The sequence below is a fragment of the Elgaria multicarinata genome, chromosome 14, assembly GCF_023053635.1.
Source record: "Elgaria multicarinata webbii isolate HBS135686 ecotype San Diego chromosome 14, rElgMul1.1.pri, whole genome shotgun sequence".
Lineage (NCBI taxonomy): Eukaryota > Metazoa > Chordata > Lepidosauria > Squamata > Anguidae > Elgaria > Elgaria multicarinata.
Window position 1 is genome coordinate 1,426,336 of NC_086184.1, and position 19,259 is coordinate 1,445,594.

General features: G+C 53.5%; 2 protein-coding genes across 2 annotated transcripts in view; one reads left to right on the plus strand and one right to left on the minus strand.

Annotated features, from left to right (window-relative positions):
- The window catches only part of FANCA (FA complementation group A), a 45,625-nt gene extending 44,999 nt beyond the window's left edge, over positions 1 to 626 (plus strand). The window contains exon 43 of the mRNA XM_063141412.1: positions 328 to 626. Within this exon, the coding sequence (XP_062997482.1) occupies positions 328 to 429 (102 nt within the window). The 3' untranslated portion in view covers positions 430 to 626. The remainder of the gene's footprint in view (positions 1 to 327) is intronic.
- On the minus strand, positions 558 to 11,608 carry ZNF276 (zinc finger protein 276). Its single transcript, XM_063141517.1, has 10 exons — positions 11,306 to 11,608; positions 10,872 to 10,948; positions 8,515 to 8,997; positions 7,520 to 7,598; positions 5,430 to 5,507; positions 5,022 to 5,132; positions 4,858 to 4,933; positions 3,543 to 3,660; positions 2,507 to 2,606; positions 558 to 1,355 (listed from the first exon to the last, which is right to left on the minus strand). The coding sequence occupies exons 1-10, from the start codon at positions 11,518 to 11,520 to the stop codon at positions 1,073 to 1,075; spliced, it is 1,620 nt and encodes a 539-aa protein (XP_062997587.1). The 5' UTR covers positions 11,521 to 11,608; the 3' UTR covers positions 558 to 1,072.
- Positions 11,609 to 19,259: the final 7,651 nt, after the last annotated feature.

Genomic DNA, 19,259 nt, shown 5'->3' on the forward strand with positions numbered 1-19,259 from the left:
GTCAGGGCAATGACTACAATTCTGCAACCCCACGTCACACTTCCCTGGCGAAGTCATCCCCTGTCAGTTTTATATTGGAGAGGCCGTTGAATGCATTTTAAATGCAGCATTTAAAACAAAACATCGCTTTCCTATAGAGCAGCCTTCCTCAACCTGGGGCGCTCCAGATGTGTTGGACTACAACTCCCAGAATGCCCCAGGCTGGGGCATTCTGGGAGTTGTAGTCCAACACATCTGGAGCGCCCCAGGTTGAGGAAGGCTGCTTTAGAGGGAGGAGCCATATTCTAGCAACTGGCCTCTGACGCCAGCCTCTCCTTCCCTTCCCAGTTACTGGACCTCTGCGGAGTGCTGGACCCTGAGATCAAGGCTGCGCTTGAGAACAGCAGTGCAGGCGGGGATCTGTTTGATGAAGAACCGCTGCTTTTCTAATAGCTGAAATCCAGCCTGGGCAGAGTGGCCTGCTGGCCTTCCACCTCCGTGCATGCGCGCGCACGCTCACACGCACACACACTCACAGAAAAAGTAAACATGCGTCCCAGGGCCTAATCTGCCCACGGTATTGTGTAAATAATTTATTACAAGCATAACCATGACTTTGTAACAATAAAAATTAAGTTACAAATGTTCTGGTTTTGTTTTTTGTTTTTAGATTGGCTTTGGGATTTAATTTAAAACACATTGTCTGGGTTTACATTGGGGCTCCATCATCTTGACAGCCACGCTGTCTGTATCTATGGGCTTACACACCTTTACAACAGGTGTGCCACCTTTCTGACCTTGATCATCACCCCATCAGAGGAAAGGCAGGGCAAACCTGTTCCCTTTGGCAAGACGGATGTTCTGTAAGACACTGTTGCCACCATGTGGGACACAAGCAAAAAGAGAGAGAGAGAGAGAGAGAGAGAGAGAGAGAGCGTCATCACAGCAATGGAAAGCTTTTCATGAGCAAAGCAGAAGTGGTTTCCACAAAGCCCCTTTTCCGAGAACCCATTGAAACATACATGTAAAACTCCCCCTTGAGGGTGGCGGCGTCCGCCAGGCTGGGCCAGGGTGCTCCCCTCCAGCTGCGCTTTCAGGTGGGCTCCTGTTGGGTGCTCAGTTCAGCTTTTACAGGCTGGCTTTCGGCAATCTCCAAAGCGGCGTCCGGTGGGGCCTCGGGCTCAGCCGCTTTGACTTTGTCCTGCGTCTGGGTCAGGGGGTGCACCATGGACATGTGGACGTTGAGGTTGTGGGCCTTCTCAAAGCGCTTCCCGCACTGGTCGCAGGCGAACTCCAGCTCCGTCTCTGCTTTGTGTTTGGTCATGTGGTACTTGAGGGACGCACGCTGCCTGCACTGGAACCCACAGATTTCACACCTGGAGGAAGAGAAGCAGCGGCGAGTGGGCGGTTGCCCCTGGGAAGGGCCAGCTGATGGCCTGGGCAGAAGAAGAACCCTGGCCTGGGTTTCAGGCAGGTGAGTCAGAACGCGCTCAGAATTTACCTGTTTGATTGGGACCCTGAATTCTGAGCTGCATTTGGTAGCACATCTGGGAAAAACTGGCCTCTAGACTAAAGATTGGATGTCTGGAACAAAAATTCAGGAAACTGGTTGGGCTCTGATGCCAACTCTTCTGCGGAAAAGGAACAATGTTTGCTATAATACGCGCGGGTGGTGGTGGTGTCTAATCTTTTTCAGCCTGAGGGGCACTTTCCATTTTGGAGAAGCACTCAGTGGCCACGTTCCAGCTGCAGAGGGGGAGGGCGAGGGGCAAAATACCAGCCTCTGGTAGCTTCAGGCTCTTCCTGCTAGTCACTAAAGCCTTGGAAGAGGCATTTCAACCTTTTAAAAAACTGGGAAGCCACCCGGCGATCAAGGGGAAAGGGTGTGTAGCTACCTGGGGACCTCCAGAAGGCTGGATTTGGCCCGTGGGCCTGAGGTTTGGTACCTCTGGTATAATGGGACACTGTACTGTTCTTTCTGTTACAAACAGGAGTCGGTCCTGTTGTACCGATCGGCGCTTTTACTAGACATAATTTTATGGAGTTAATTCTCCATCACTCCAGCGCAGCCCACCTGCAATGGTGTTTTCTACCATCTTGGACGTATCTCATCTTTCAGGGCAGGTGAGGCCAAACTTCCCCCAAAGGGGCAGCCCTGGGTCCTTTGCCATTCTGTGGCGGAACGATGACCAGTCACAGGTAATTGTGCATCTTTAAGGCTATTACTGTTTGCAGGAAATGTTTTGCGAAACGCCTGGATACAGTAGCACCGTTCCTAGGGGTGCTGCTTCCTCATTACGGCTATACATGTGAATACCCCACCCCACACAAACCGCAATCCAAGAGCCTAAAATGTTACTTCTCCCTTGTAAGTTCTCCTTATAGTGCATCTCTCAGTGGCCTTTATTCACCCCCCCTTAATTAAGGCATAAACATGCTGCTTTTCACAACCTGAAGCAACAGTGCTGTGCACCCCATTAAAGCGATGCAACCTGTCCGTAAATGGGCAAGAAACAAGTGCACCTACTGGAGAGGTTTTGCTCCTGAGTGGCGCATCTGGTGCACGGAGAGGTGTTTGCGCTGCTTGAACGTCTGGCCGCATTCGTCACAGATGTAGTTCCGCACCTCTGCAATTGGAGAATGGAACCAAGATGAAAAACTCACTACAGTGGATCACAAAACGAAAGGCTGGGCAATACCCCAAGGGAGTTTCCTCCATTCCTCCCAGAAGTTGGTAAGATTAAAGCACTTGCGGTGCACCCCATCTATTATTATTTTTTATTTGTTTAAAAATTTTCCAGGCCACTTTTGAGGGGTTTTTAGGTAAAAAAAAAAACCTTTCAAGGCGACCGTACAAAAAAGTGTTTATGGAGCTGAGTGATTTACACAATTTGCAAGCAGGTTAATAACCACACCATTCTTTATTGTCATTCATAGAATCATAGAATAGCAGAGTTGGAAGGGGCCTACAAGGCCATCGAGTCCAACCCCCTGCCCTGTGCAGGAATCCACCCTAAAGCATCCCTAGCAGATGGTTGTCTAGCTGCCTCTTGAAGGCCTCTAGGGTGGGAGAACCCACCACCTCCCTAGGTAACTGATTCCATTGTCGTACTGCTCTAACAGTCAGGAAGTTCTTCCTGATGTCCAGCCGGAATCTGGCTTCCTGTAACTTGAGCCCGTTATTCCGTGTCCTGCACTCTGGGAGGATGGAGAAGAGATCCTGGCCCTCCTCTGTGTGACAACCTTTTAAGTATTTGAAGAGTGCTCTGACGTCTCCCCTCAACCTTCTCTTCTCCAGGCTAAACATGCCCAGTTCTTTCAGCCTCTCTTCATAGGGCTTTGTTTCCAGACCCCTGATCATCCTGGTTGCCCTCCTCTGAACCCCCTCCAGCTTGTCTGCATCCTTCTTGAAGTGTGGCACCCAGAACTGGACGCAATACTCAAGATGAGGCCTGACCAGGGCCGAATAGAGGGATGCGTCATTTGGGATGCATCACTCCGAGCAGGGCAGTCCTCTCCTTTCCTTATAAAGCTCCCATCTGTCTGTTGTGAGCGCAACATACCAGTGTGAATGAGCTTCACATGACGTTGAAGGTACCGGTCAATCATGAACACCTTGTTGCAACCCGGGTGTGGACAGGGCCTTTCCCGCACCTCTTCATGATGTTCCTTGATGTGCTTCTAAATCCGAGGAGGAAGGGGTTAGCTTCATGCAAATTATAATAGTTCCCAGAGGGGGTGGGGTGTGTTAGTTCTCTGCAGCGAAAACAATGGAGGGGCTTGTGGCACCTTGGGGGCTTCAGGCTGCGGCCCAAAGGCCTTTACCGTGAACCGTCAAGGGTGCCCTGATCCCCACCACTGAACTCCCTGCTGCCTGCACGCTCCCCTTGCTAGCCCAGAAGTCCTCTCACGGATCGCTCCTTCCTGCCAATGCTAGCGATGAGGAAAGAGCAATAAAAACCAGGACCACAGTGGGAGGGGAGAGAGAAGACCCTCTACTCCCTCTGCCAGAGCTCTTCATACAGTTCTCTGGAGGGGGAGGGGGCTTAAGCCAGCGTCACATGCAGCCCTGAAGGCTGGAAGGTCGGGCACCCGTGCCTTAAAGGTTAACAACTTTATTTTGGCATAAGCTTTCGGGGACACTGTCCGCATGCATCTGGTGAAGTGGACGGCGTCATGAAAACGTATGCTAGAGCAAATTGGTTAGCCTTTAATGTGCCACAAGACTCTTGCTTGTTTTTACACCTATTGGCTACCCCACGTTCACTAGCAGGTTCGCAAAAAAGGGCAGTTTGGTCGTCTCCTCCCTGCTCTGCGCTTCCTCCATGCAGGTTTGCGGTGACAACCCGCACCTGTGACAGCAGTTCTAGGTTTAGAACCACAAAGGAGGAAGTTGTATCCTTTTAATCAGTAAAACTGGGATCTTGTATATCAGCCTTCCTCAACCTGGGGTGCTCCAGATGTGTTGAACTACAACTCCCAGAATGCATTCTGGGAGATGCAGTCCAACACATCTGGAGCGCCCCCCCCCCCCCCCGGTTGAGGAAGGCTGTTGTATATGAACCTTTTTAATTAAAAGCCCGGGTTTCTTCCCCCCCCCCCCTTTTCTTTATGAAATAGGGAAAGTTCCCACAAAATAATGCTGTCAGCCAATTAAAAAGTTATAAAGAGTTGGGCTAATTTTAAAGTTAGATATTTCTCATGCATGTTAGCAAATGCCACAACTTCATTATTGGAAGGAAATGTGGCGTCTTTAGTCATGTTTTGCTTGCCAAATTTGTACCGTCACGGAATACCCGTGGCTTTGAAAATAAAGTCCCGACTAGGGGCGTTTGCACTGGGAGCAAGCGAAGGGGCTCCTCGCCGGTCTGCACGTACCTTCATGCCATCTGCTCCTCTATACACAGCTGTACAGCCCTGGTAAGGACACTTATAAATAGTGGGGAGCTCCTCCCTGAAAAAGCCGAAGAAAACATGAGACCGGTGAGAGGACGCCCCGTGCTCCGGTGGTCTCGCACCTCTTGAAGTTTGGGGCACGTTACCTTTCACACTTGATCTTCTTCTTCCAGCCTGGTTTAGGTCCTGGCTTCTTCCTTATTTTGGGCTCTTCCAACTTCGCGTCTTTGCTTTCTGCTTTTCTGTTGTTGGGCACCCTTATGGGGAAGGGACACAAAACCGTCACTGCCTCTCAACTGAATAGGTATAAACGCTATGATACTTGCGGAGAAAAGAGAAACTTTTTGCTCCTCACACAAGGAACAAAACGGAAGGAGGGAAGAACATTTGTGGCTCTGCTCTTCGAGTGTGGAAGTGGAGGCAGGAGGCTGAACTCCACCCTTAACGGTGGCCTAAAAACCATTTTGAATTTATAAAAATAAAAATTCCTTTAAGAGAAAGCCCCCGCGTCTGTCTTGAGCTGGGCCCCTGCGGGAGAAACCGAGGCCCCCTACCTCTTTTCTGGGTAAGGCTCGAAGGAGTCGTCTGAAGATCGCGCTCTCTTGTCGTTCTCGTCGTCGCTCGAGGAGTCACTGAGAAAGCAAACAGGCCCTTTTCTAAAGCGGAAGGCGAGGGGGAGCGATTGCTTTGCGTTCATAGGGATAACAGGGGGAGCAATTGAGCAGGCGCTGCAAACCTAGGAGCGAAGTCTTGCAAGCTGCCTGGAATTCAGGGAACACGCAGCTCCGTTTCTCCGAAAGGCGTTGGCACAGCTCCGTGGCCAGACGCCCCCCTGCCACGACAAGGCAAGCAAAGATGCTGCCTCACTGTGTGGCTGGAAGGGATCCCCAGGAGTCTGGCTTTTCAGGCAACACCCGAATAAGTGGAAGGCAGCATTCAGGCGGTTTTAAAGACAACAAAACCAAAAACAGGCTTCCAGCTCGCATCGTTGCCAGGACCAGTTTCCAAACTGACGGTGGTGCCTGCCAAAGGTTTTGAGACCAGAGGGGGATTCTTGAATGACTTCCAAGGGATGTTTTTTGGAGCGACTGCCAATGGCTGTACAGATTTGTACGTGTCCCCAACCCAGCCCAGCCCATCACTGAAAAGAACACATCTGATCTTATCAAAGCCCCGAAATGTACCACTGAATCATTTAAAGTACCTTTTCAAGGTGTAAATGTGCAGATTTGGGCTTCTCAGCTTAAGACACATGAAGCTGTCTTAAGACAAGTCAAATCTCTCGCCCACTATTGTCTGCTGCAGCCTTCCCCAACCTGGTGCCCTCCAGATGTGTTAGACTACAACTCCCATCATTCTCAGCCAGTATGGCCAATGACAGCAGCAGTATGAAGGGCACCAGGTTGCGGTTGGGTCCTGTGTCAGGCTGCTGCTCTCCTGGATCTGAAGAAGGCCTTTCCCAAGACCTGCTACGGATTCCTTTCAAACTGGAGATAGCGAGGACTAGGCCTGGGCCCTTTTGCATGCAAAGCCGGGGGCTCTGCCATTGAGCTACGATCCCTGCTGAACTTGGAGGTCAGCAATGCCCCGGTGGATGGCAAGGCTCCTCCAGAAACAATAAGGGAAAAACGGTGTCCGTGCCAGGAAGGTGACTTTTTATCTGCAACATACCACCATCACCGATCTGGGTGAGTTTACTAGCTGGCAAGCCATCGGCAAATTCCTCTGTAACGGCAAGTCTGCTCTTCATTGCTCCGTGGCCACCGGTATGCTCAGAGGGCGGTGAACCTATTTCCCAGGCTCTTGACGATGTCTTATATAACTCTATCCTGAGGGAAGGCATCAATGGGCCCACTGGCTTCAAGGGCGAACTGATGGCTCCAGGCTTTGGCAAGGAGGCACCTGGGAGCGTTGGCTAATCGGTGTCTCAGCAATTCAGCTAACAATGTATGAGCACCAACAGGATCCCAGTCTCCCTTCCCCAGGAAGGAGTATCGTCAGAGTTTGCGATGGGCTCAGCCTCAATGTCCAAGCTCAGGCCTGGGAAAACCCATGAATGGGCAACCTTTTCCACTCAGTGACTATAGCCAGCCCCTGTGCAGCTAGGAGTACCAGAAAAGCGCTTCCAGGACAGCAGCTACGGTCTCTGGGCAGATGTGAGCTCCAGCAACTCTGATTTTTGTGAACCGCCCAGAGAGCTCCGGCTATTGGGCAGTATAGATGTAATAAATAAATAAATAAATTTTACTACTGAAGTACTGACTACACTAGGATCCAGCTGGTTGATCTGACTGAAGCAAGAAACAGAAAAGAACCCAGGTGGGTTTTCTGAGCGCATATAAATGTGGAACCGAAGGGAAGTAGCCGCTCTGTGCTTCTCACATTCACAGACAAGATGAGGTACAGTGACGCAGTTTCACTGGGGAACGTTTCAAAACACCGAAGACGGCAATGCAAGCTGTACTTACAAGACGAACGACGTCACCGACCGTTGTAAAAGCCACCTTTCTGCCAGCCTCTGCCCCGGACCCCACCTCCCCAAAGGGACCGCCAGTGTCTTGGCCCCCTTCAGTAAGGGATGAGATCCCTCGACAATCATTTTCATGCTTGCAAAGACAACATTTCAAACCCACTCTTCTCTCACCCCTCAGAAAGGTCACTGAACTCGTCTTTTACCCGCTCATCCGATGCTGCAGACGGAAGTGGCTTCTCGCTCAGCGGTCCTAGGAAGAGGAGGAACGTCAAGTGTTACACAAGGCAGAGGGGGGGGCACAACCCCTGCAGAGTGGTTCTTATCGCACGAACGGTCCTTGACACCCGAGACTACTGGCTTGGGCAAGGGGTGGGGAACCAAGTGAACGGAGTGGGAATTGAAAGTAACAAAGAGAACAGCTGGGCTATAAAACGGATGTGCTGACACTCAGCTCTGTAGTGGTGGCCACCAATTTGGATGGCTTTAAAGGGGGGCTGGATAAATTCCTGGAGAACGCTACTGATGGCTACGTGCTACCTGCAGTATCTGAGGCAGTAAACCTATGTACAGCAGTTGCTGGGGAACATGGGTGGGAGGGTGCTGTTGCACCATATCCTGCTTTGTGGTCAACAGCTGGTTGGCTGCTGTGTGAACAGAGTGCTGGACTGGATGGACCCTTGGTCTGATCCAGCATCAGGGCTCTTCTTAGGTTCTTAAACATTAATTCCCAAAGGGTTTGAATGGCTATCACTCCCTTTCTGCAAGACCAGAAATGGTCTGTTTCGCGGGTCTGCGTGTATATAGGTCTACATGAGGTTGCGACCCTGGATCCTGGCCGAAACCAGGAGTTAGACTCTAGGCTAAGACTTCTGAACCTTTTTCAGTATGAGGACTGAATTCTTCTTGGGAGAAGCTCTCGGGGGTCGCATTCCAGTGGTAGGCAAAAGGCGTTGGGGTAAAAAAGACCTGAAAATACCAGCTTGTGTTTGCTTTAAGTTCTTCCTGCCTTGGGAGAAGGCAGATCAGCTTTTTAGAACTGGGGGGGGGGAGCGTGGAAGATGAGGGAAGCCCACAAACGACTGGCCGTCTGGGGAATGCCAGGGGAGAGCAGGATTTGGCCCACGGCCCTGAGGTTCTCCACCCCTGTTCTAGGCCACCTCTCTTACCTGGGCTACCATTGAGAGGACAGGCTGGCTGTGGCAAGCTCTCCTCCTGCACAGGCGCTTCGGGGGGCCCTTGCAAGGTAGGCAAATCCTGGCTCTCTGGCGCCTGGCTCTCTGTGCTCAAGGGAGGCGAAGCAGCCTGCTGGCCGGCTGCCGTCCTAGCGGTGCCGTGCTGGGGCTCTGGCGGTGCGCCGGCGGCTCCCGAGCTCTGGGCACCCACCCCGTTGCCCGTCGGAGGCCGCGCGGCGCCCTTGTTCAGTTCCCATTTGACGGCCAAGGCGTTCTCCACCAGCAAGGCGCTGCAGTCCGAATCCGTGCTCATGACGTAGTCGTGGCCGTCTGCACAGCCCCACACGGCTCGGATGATCCCGCAGTACTCGGAGGAAAGCACACTCTGCAGGCTCGGAGCGGTCCGGCAGCTCTCGGCGTGGCTGTGGGTCCACATCACCAAGTTGCGGAGGCACTGGGGGCTAGACGTGATCAGGTCTGCTGTTCGCAGGGAGAAAAAGAGGGCAGGGGGAGGACCAGTCATATGCAGTGAAAAGGGCAGAATAGCGTGCCGGCAGGGACTCCGCCTGCATTCCAAGGGGGATCGGATCCCCAACTCAAGGAAAGAGCAGCCTGTCTGAGTTAATTAAAAAAAAAACACATTTGAGAATGCTGAACAGAACCGTTGGTCTTGTAGTGGATCTAGCTGTGCCTGTTCCAGAATAGCTGTGGGTGCTTCCAGACAGAGGGGCCTGAGCGCTAGCGATCCAGAGGCCCTTCTGCAGCCCCCCCCCATCTTTTTTTCCTTAACAGATTTCCCACAGTAAGATAAAAGCTGGAGAAAGCTGAAGGAAAATGGGAGACTTTCAAGCAGATAATGATGTGCAGACTTTATACTGTTAGTTTTACCCTACTCTGTGCCTGTTTGCATTCTCTTCCCCTCCTTATTGTTTTACTATGATTTTATTATAAAATCATAATGCACCATGTACATTGATGGTGCTATATAAATAAATAATAATAAAAATAAATAAATAATAATAGATTGTAAGCCTACGCGGCAGAGTCTTGCTATTTACTGTTTTACTCTGTACAGCACCATGTACATTGATGGTGCTATATAAATAATAATAATAATGTCTGGAATCCACACACACACACCAGTTAAATTCCGTGAATGAGGCAGGGTCGTTGCACATTAAAACCATGTCTGGAAGCACTTAAACATTTGGCAATAGTTTCTTGGGACCCCAGACTCTGGCCTCATCCATCAGCCAGAGAACCAGGAAGCACTGGCAGGCTGCACCCCCGTCTCCCAGGATGAACATTACAGCAAGGAAGAGTCCAAGCCAGCCCCATACCTCGGCCAGAGAAGGAAGAGCTGACAGGAACTTGCTTTGCTCTTCCCTACCTGAAAGAACATCTATGAGAACTTTGAAACCAAGGAGTGGTGCCCGAGTTTTTCCTCCTCCCTCCCAATCCTTTTTTCCTTTTGTGCCATGTCTTTTAGATTATAAACGTGAGGGCAGGAACTGTCTCATGACTAATCTCTGTAAGCTGCTCTGGGAGACTTTTTTGGACAGCCAAGAGGGGTAAAAATGCTGTAAAAAAATCACACCCATTTTCTATTTGGAGAAGGATTTGGAAGAGAAGCAGCACATGAGGATTTTATGTCTGAGCATCTGCATCTGTAGTCAAGTCACCATCACAACGACTACGATAACAACGTGGGTCAGAATGGACCCACCCAACAGCCAGCCATTGCTCGGAGCTGACTTGCCTCAACACATCGGCCTGATGTTGTGAGAACGGCTGCCAGAAGAGTGTTGGAAAACTTCCGGAAAGTTTTAACAGAGTCCTCACTTTTTGCTCGTTTCCTTATTTCTTTTTTAAAAATCGTAAAAATTCAAAGTTCATGCGTGTTTTACCCCAAAGCTCAAGCGGGATATAAATACGGCTGTATATATTTAATTACAGTACCATATGTAGGTGTTACTGAGTCCTGCCTCCTGGAAACCTCAGTTTTCATTTAAAAATATGGGCATCTCTACTTTAAAGAAAAAAACCCACATCCTTACAAGGCTTCCCCCCTTCTTCAGCTCTTTCCACAATTCATTAATGCAGCCTTCCTCAACCTGGGGTGCTCCAGATGTGTTGGACTACAACTCCCAGAATGCCCCAGCAGTCCAACACATCTGGAGCGCCCCAGGTTGAGGAAGCCTGCATTAAGAGGTCCTTTAGATGGCAAACAACAGCAATCCCATGATTTGAAGGTGAGCACAGTGGAAGGGCCTTTTGTCTTTGGGAAAAACATGGCAACCATGATCTACATTGAGAATAAAATGCAGAAGAGCCAAAATCCTCCCACTTACCCAAGCAAGGAACCTCGCCAGCAGCAGCAGCAGCAGCAGCAGCAGCAGCAGGCAACGGAGGCTGGACAACATTGTTCCTGTACACAAAACAGAATGCAGCACAGTTCAGATGCCGCCCAGAGAAGACCGGTCCTTATCTAAAAGGGTGGCCATTTCAAACTGCTCTGCGCCGTAGCTGTTTTCAGCTGCAAGAGGGGCAGCTGTCCTAGGCTGTTTGGCCTCGCACATAAGACCACGCAAGTTCCTAGCCCACAATGTGCTACACTAGGCCAACCCATTTGTGACACATCCCTCTTCTAGGTCCACCAGTGTCTGACTGGCTGCATGGCAGGTCATTCTTCCTGGCCACAGGTGAGCGTGTGGCTGTCGATAAACCTCAGGCCACCAACCCCCCCCCCCCGACACCTGAGAGGGGAGAATGCTGCTCAACCTACTTTCCTGGGGACTTGAGGTGTCCCGCGGGCGAGACGTTCACCTTCTGGATGAAGGCTTTGAGGACGCTGCGGCACTTATAGAACTGGGCGTGGCACTTCTTGCAGACAAACTGGGGCAAAGACGGGTCTTGCCGGGCGGCCACCCCCACCAGCCGCTGGAAATCCGTGAAGAAGACCTGGTCCAGGCGCCGCTGCTTCTCGGAGCTCTCGCCCATCACGGGGACCTTCCCAAAAGCGTTCCGCAGGCTCCGTGAGGAGAACTTCCCGTGACACAGCCGGCAGAAGCCTGTGCTCAAACCCCGGCCCACGCCTGCAAGGATTACAGGGAAGGAGGTCAGCTGGGGATGTGCAGAGGCTGCCTACGTAATGGGCGTGGGGGCACCTTTTCCCGAATTCTGATCTGGGCGAGGTCTTGGGGTGGGGGGGCTGCGTTCTGTCTGTGGCCAAAGGCAGAGCCTAAAATGTGAACGCTGCCGATTTTAAGCCTACTCAGAAGTAAGCAGAACTGAACTACTTGGCAACGGTTCCAAATAGCATCCCAAAGTAGGCCTGAGAAGTAGGCCTACTTATGAGTAAGCAGGACAGCCTCTGCATGTCTACTCAGAGGTAAGCAGGAATGGCTCACTCAGCTGGCCATGCTGACTGGAAATGATGGGAGTTGTAGTCTGGCACATCTAGAGGGCACCAAGTTGGGGAAGGCTGTCTTAGAATGTGTTTGATAGGCAGTGATGTGTAGTGGTTAGTGTACCCAGTCAAAGCAACGCTCGGACAAGGAGCATGCTGGGTGACCCTTCCTCCCTCCCTCCCTCTCAGCCTAGTCCACCTCCCAGGGCTGTTGTAAGTCAGCTTGAGCTGCTCCCAGGAAGGGCGGGATAAAAATATAGCACACATTATTATTTATTATTATTTATTTATATAGCACCATCAATGTACATTTAATCCAGACTGGCACTGTTGGCAGCCAGTTCACTCTGCATGTCCCGATCCAGCAGAGGTGGGCAACTTGTGTCCCTCCAGATATTTTGGTCTACAGCTCTCATCATTCCTCAACATTGGCTATGCTGGCTAGGGCTGATGGGAGTTGTAGGCCAAAACATCTGGAGGGATACAAATTGTCCAGCCCTGCAATACAGAAGATTGGACTGTTTGGCTCAGAGATGGCTCTAAGGTAGCTAGGAAGGTTCTTGACTAAACTGCCCACCGTAGCCCAGTGGCTCCTTCTCCAGGCTCCTTGAATGTACCTTTAGTTCCTATGTCACACATGACAGGTACACCTGTCAGCTTATCATTGAGCAGGGAGTTGGACTCGATGGCCTTATAGGCCCCTTCCAACTCTGCTGTTCCATGATTCTATCTGTGTCTCACCTGGGCATCCGCTCCAGGTGCTCCTGTGACCAAAGTGAGAGCAATGCTTCAAGCTGAACATTAACCCCTGCCTTGCCAGCAACAGCACCACCGCCTGGTGTCGTCCGGGCTTTGGCATTTGGTCTTTTTTTCTAAAGCGGGGCCTGCCATAGCCTTGGCTGGGAATTGCAAGGGAAATGGGAACAAACTCCTTCCGTGTTGCCATTTGCTTTAGACGCAAAGTTCCGCACTCGGTTTAGGAGCAAGATTTGCAAAAACAGCTCCCTCGGCAGGACTTCCGGGTTTGAAAGAAGCAGGGCTCCCGTCCCAGCTCCAGCACTCCCCCGAAATGATGTCAGCAGGCTTTGTCGCTGCACCAGCCAATCGCAATCCTCATTTCCTCAAAAGTGTCACAAGGCCACCTTGCATGGAGGCGCAGCGCCTCCAGGGGAGCTGAGTTTTTAAAGTCACACACACACACACACACAAACACAACCCTGGGGCCAAAAGCCAAGGGGCCAAGGAAAGAGCACCATCTCCCAGGCCCCAATTTCTGTCCAGTTGCTCTTTCTAGCATCAAACGGTCTTTCTCAGGTCCCTGGGATTTTTCACGCCCTGCGAAAGGCCTCCCCAAGTAGAGCAAAGGTGACCTCTCAGTCCCTCGCCATAAGCAGGACTGTGCTGGATGAGACCAAAGGGCTTCTCGTGTCCAGCAACATTCTATTTGGGCATCTGGTGCCCAAATAGGCAGCCCACAAGCAGGACACAGGTGCAACAGCACCCTTCCCACCTTTCCCCATAACTGTCTCTACAAAGCCATATTAAAATCCACTCGTCATCCAGGCTTCCGGCATGCGTTCCGCCTAACAGGGGCCTGGTTGTGGATATTTGGGGCTTTTTCAGCACCTCTGATGAGACTGTCAAGGAATTGAGGACTGCCTTGATTTCGTCTGGTCTCTTCTTGTGCCAAATAACAAAGGTTCTCCTAAAATAGCCTTCCCTAACCTGACGCCCTTCAAACGTTTTGTGCAGCTCCCATCAGCCCCAGCAGGAATAGGCCAATGGCCAGGAATGCTGGGAAAGGTAGTCCAAAACATCTGGAGGGCACCATGACGAGGAATCCTCCCAGAGTGCAGGACACAGAATAACGGGCTCAAGTTAAAGGAAGCCAGATTCCAGCTGGACATCAGGAAAAACTTCCTGGCTGTTAGAGCAGTACGACAATGGAACTGATGACCTAGGGAGGTTGTGGGCTCTCCCACACTAGAAGCCTTCAAGAGGCAGCTGGACAACCCTCTGTCAGGGATGCTGTAGGGTGGATTCCTGCATTGAGCAGGGGGTTGGACTCGATGGCCTTGTAGGCCCTTTCCAACTCTGCTATTCTATGATTCTATGAAGGGTATCCTAAGCCATTTTCTCGAAGCTGAACTGGTGAGACTGAAAGGAAAGTAATTTACCCAAGAACCTACAAACAAGGCAGACATGAGCTCCAAAACACAGGACCATCCTTTTGACCCCAAATAAACGTGGTGCTGGAGGGCAGCACTTCACTTGGCAGCTTGCAAGTGTCCCGACTAAAACATAACTAAAAATCAGGATGCGCAGGGAGCCTGGAGGATGCTGAAAGTGGTGTCCGTGGGCACCGTGCTGGAGATGCCAGCCCTAAGCTGTCCTACGTAAAACAGGGAGATTGAGTTGGGCACGTTCATCTGTTCTCGGGCCAAGAATTAGCCCAATAAATGAGGGTGGAACCAACGCGTGCATTGAGTCGATTTGCATTCCTGCCATGGGTGTTGTGAACCAGCTACAACCCCTGACATGCATGTTGGCACAAATTGTATGAGTTGACTCTGAGGGCTTCCAGGAATCCATTGAGTAAATGTGGGGCAAGATGGTATCCATGTCTGAAGGAGAATTGTATCCACATGCCTACATTTGCACATCACAAAGACAGTGAAGAGACACAATGAAGAGACTCTTCATTGGACAGACCTCTGACTGACAGCTGTCCAGGGGAACTTGGGGCGAGAATAAAACGGAGCGTTTCCATGGAAAAGACCGGGGCACTTTGAACCAGGAAGGATGTTGGCTCCTTGGTAGCCCTTTTCAGCGCCTTCCTTGCCTGCTATACGTGGCCTTGTGCAGAATTATTGTCAGCAAAAAATAGAGCAAGCCCAGGACAGCAATGTGAACAGAGAAACCACAAGGCAGAAGAAGGATGGCTATTCTATACCTCTTTCAGCAGTCTTGCCCAGCCTGGTGTCCTCCAGATGTGCCAGACTGCTGGGAATGATGGGACTTGCTGTCCAACACACCTGGCGGCCACCAGGTTGAGCATGACGGTCTTCCAGGTCCATCCTCCCCACACACCTCTGTGGACTTCCCTTGGGCATCGGGGTGTTTGAGGGAAATCCAGATCCTGGCTTGTTTCCGGCACATCCCTTGACATCCCAGTGGCCGGGGCCAGCCCTGCTGCTCCCACAACCAAGCATTGCCTCTTTCAGGGGATGCAAGGGAGCAAAGTGCCCCAACAGCCTCTGTGGTGCTGCAGCTTGTGCCGGGCTGCAACGGCTAGCTTGCACAATGATTTGGGGCTGGCCCTGGGGGCAGAGGGCCGCTTAGCACAGCTCTCCCGGCAGCCCCCAGCCAGGAACGGAGCTGGGAGTTGTTGTTCAAAACATCTGGAGAGCGCCAGGTTGGGGAAGGCTGTGAGCAGAAGTCGGCATTAAATCCAACCCAAAGCTTCCCAACAAAGGGCTAGTGGTGGCAAAAAGGCCCGGCGCGGCTGGCCTCAGGCTCTCAAGAGGAAGGAAAGCCGCAAATGGCAGGTCGGGGTGGTTGAGCTGCTGCCTCTCTGGAAGGCAGGAAGGCTGCCTGGGGGAGGGGTGGTGTTTGGTTTCCCCCCCCTTTTCCCTCCTCCTCCACGTTCCTTCTGGGTCCTGTCTTTTAGACGGTACGCCTGTGGGACGAAGGCACAGACTACCCAGCGACGAAAGAACGTCACTCTGCACATGCTCTATTCCTACCCCCGCATGTGAAGAAGGCCCTTCCCTGGCACTGGAAGCAGCCAGATCCGAGAGATCATCAAGCCGTAGCGAGGCTGCAACCCGTGGAGCGCCGGACTCGGAGCGGGCGGAAAGGCAGCTCCAGCAGCGGGGCAGAGCCGGCGGGGCGCCTGCCTCCCTCCCTCCCTCCGTCCCTCTCGCCCCCTTCCCTTCCCTTCCCTTCCCTCCCCTCCCTCGGGGAGACCTCTCCGCTCCGCAGCGGCCGCCCGGCCGCCCTCCCGCCCGGGGCGCACGACCCAAGCCCCGAGGGCGCCCCGCGCCGGCTGCGCTGCCTGCCCGGCGGCCGCCCTCTCCGCTGCGCGCGGCTGCCCGGCCTTGGCGCAGGGCGCGCTCGCCCGCCGACCCGCCCGTGGGGAGGAAGCCCGTCGCCGCCGCCGCTCACCCGCGTCGCCTGCCGCCGCCGCCGCCACCGCCACCGCCACCTCCGGGGCCGGCGCGGCCCAGCGCTCCGGCTCCGGCGCGCTGTGCTGCTGCTGCTCTTGCTGCTGCTGCTGCCGCCGGGCGGCGACGGGGCGCCCCCGGCGGACCCGACTGCCGGCGTCCCGGCTGCTGGCCTCGGCTCCCGGGAGCTGCGGAGCGGCCCTGGCCCCCGTGGGCGCGCCCGTGGGCAGGAAGCGGCCGCGCCGATCCCGCTTCATGGCCGCGTAGCAGAGCCCGCACCGCCGGTCCCGCGCGGCTGGCTGGCTGGCTGGCTGGCTGCGGCTGCGGCTCCGGCCCCCGCCGTGCCTCGGCTCGGCTCCGGCACGCAGCGCCCCTGGCGGACGGAGGAGCCCGGCCGGCGCCAGCTCCGCCCGCGACGCCACCGCGGACCCCCCTCCCCTCCCCTCCCCTCCCCGGCGCGCCCGGCTCGCCCCTGGAACCCGCAGCCGGAGCGGAGCAGCCCCGAGCAGAGGGAGCCGCCCGGAGGACGGAGGCGCCCGAGCCGGCTCCGCCCGGGATGCGCAGCAGGGACGGGGCAGCGGGCCCAGCTGGGGCAGGGACGCGCGCGAAGGCAAGCGACGAGACCCCGGGGTCCGAAGAGGAGAGAGGTCGAAAGGAAGCGTGCAGGCAAACAGGGCCCTGGGTTGCGCCCGAAGACAGTCGCTCGTTTTTAACAGCTTCGGTTACTGGTCATTAAAAGCACTGGCAGAGAGAGACGCCTCTGGCTGCCGGACTCACATGACCACTAAGCAGAGACGGTGCCAGGAGACCTGCTATGGGGACGGTGTGCTATAGGTGGTGGTGGGAGCGGCACCACATAAAGGGCCTTGTGTGTGGTGGCTCCCCAACAGACTTCTGATGTGATGGAGCTCCTGGGAGAAGGACCTTCCTGCGGTGGGAGACGGCTGGGCTGCTCTCACTCCTTCGCTACCTATAAAGGCAGGACGGATCAATTGTATAAATGTGCATCCCACCATTCCTGGTCCAAACGTTCCCACGGCAGCTTGCAGGAGAGCAGCACTGAAACCGGACAGCGATCACACAGCAACAGATAAAACAGCAAGATAAAAAGCCTTTGGAAACAATTTCCAGCAGAAATTAAGCACCTGGGATGGGAGACTAGAGAAGCCCTTTGCCTGGTGCCAAAACACATCCGGCTGAGTTGGGGCCAGACAGCCCCTCCCTGCGGAGAACAAGGGCACCCCGGGGAGAAAGGCCTTGACCCATTCGCCACCCAAACCACTTCCGACAGACAGCCTCGGTGTACGGACAGCCTCCTGTTAGGAGGGGGCAATTTTCACACACTCACTCACCCCTGGAGAGATGTGGCTATTAGAGAAACTCTCACAGGTGGGCCTAGAGCAGGAGCAGGAGTCCTCCAGACATTTTGGCCTACGGCTCCCATCACCCCAAGTCAGCATAGCCAAAACACCTGGAGGGCCACCAGTTACCCTCCCCGATCTAAAGAAATGTTCCAGAGGTCATAGGTGGAGCTGGGGTCACAGTTCACCCCTGGGTCCCTGTGGTTATTTGAAGGCACTTTTCTCATGCTCCATGTCATCAGCACAGGAGCAGAAATATGTAAGAGGCTATATAAGGTGCGAACTCACCTTCCTCAACCTGGCGCCCTCCAGAAGTTTTGGACTTCAATGCTTATCAGCCCCAGCCAGCATGGCCACAGTGGTCAGGAAGGCACCAAGTGGAAAAGTTGGTCCTAAAGATCTGACTGTTAGGATGGGTTTGGGGCGGGGGGGGACATTGCATTTGCAACACAAAAGTGCCTCTGAGCATGCTCCAGGTTTATAGGATGACCCCTTTGGGCTCTAGTATTATGGGACATATTTTTCTCCCCCTCTCATAATACTAGAACCCAGGGTCATTGGTGGAGATTCTGATGGTTTTAATTTTTGTGAACCACCCAGAAAGCTTCGGCTATTGGGCGGTATAGAAATGCAATAAGTAAATAAATAAACAGATAAAAGAAAGGACTTCTTCACACACTACATAGTCAAACTATGGAATTCACTACCACAAGATGTAACGGTGGCCACCAATTTGGATGGCTTTAAAAGGTGGTTGTGGTTATTGTTATAATAACAACAATAAATTGCATTTCTATACTCCTGCATAGCCCACAGAGGATTGCTGCCAGAAACAGCCTTTCCCAATCTGTTGCACTTGTGTCCTGCTTGTAGTTTCCCATGGGCAGCTGGTTGGCCACTGGGCGAATAGAATGCTGGACTAGGTGTAGGGAGGTAATGAGTCCTGGGCCCAGTGCTCTTCAACATTTTTATTAATGACTTGGATGAGGAGGTGCAGGGCTGGCGCTACCGTAGAGGCCACTCAGGCAGCCGCCTAGAGCACCAAGCTAAGAGGGGCGCCAGGCGTCGCAGCACTCATGCGTGTTGTTGGCTGTGAGCCGGGCCGGCCCAGCCCGAGGATTCAGCTGGGCCTGGGTGGGCGAGGTGCTTCTGCCCAGCTGAAGCGAAGCCAGGGACGCTGGGGTGGGGTGGGGCTCCACGTTCGGACTTCCGCCTGGAAGCTGCCCTCCAAGAGCCGCTCTAGCTGCCCAGAAGCCGCCCTCCTAGAGCCGGGAGGCCGCCGCCAGAAGAAGCAAAAGCACGTGGCAAGCTCGACCTTGGCCCAGACTCTGCCTTACTCCCGAGGAAAGGGCACCAGGTCACCTCGCCTCTCTCCTCAAACAGGCTGCGATGTCCAGGCAGGCGGGCAAGTGGGACTCCATCTCCCTTCCCCCAGGAAAGCTAGGGACTTGTGGACTCCTCGCAAGGCAGATTCTCCTGCTTCCGATCCTGCGCGCATGGATCAACGGGACTTGCATCCGAGAAAGCGTTGCACCGGGAGGCACCAGTGCGGCCTGATCTGCCTATGCCTCCTTACTCGGAAGCCTTATTCCCCCGAGTAAACGTGTGGAGGGGATCGGGATGCCAGGCTGCGTAGCGGGTTGGCTCGTTCCCAAATCGAAGAGAGCCAGTCCCAGCTCTCTACTCGGCGCACACGTTCGGACTTCCACGCAATTTGGGTGTGTGTGTGCAAGTAGCTCGTCTTGCCTAGGGCACAAAATAGTCTGGCACCGGCCCTGAGGAGGTGCAGGGAATGCTGATCAA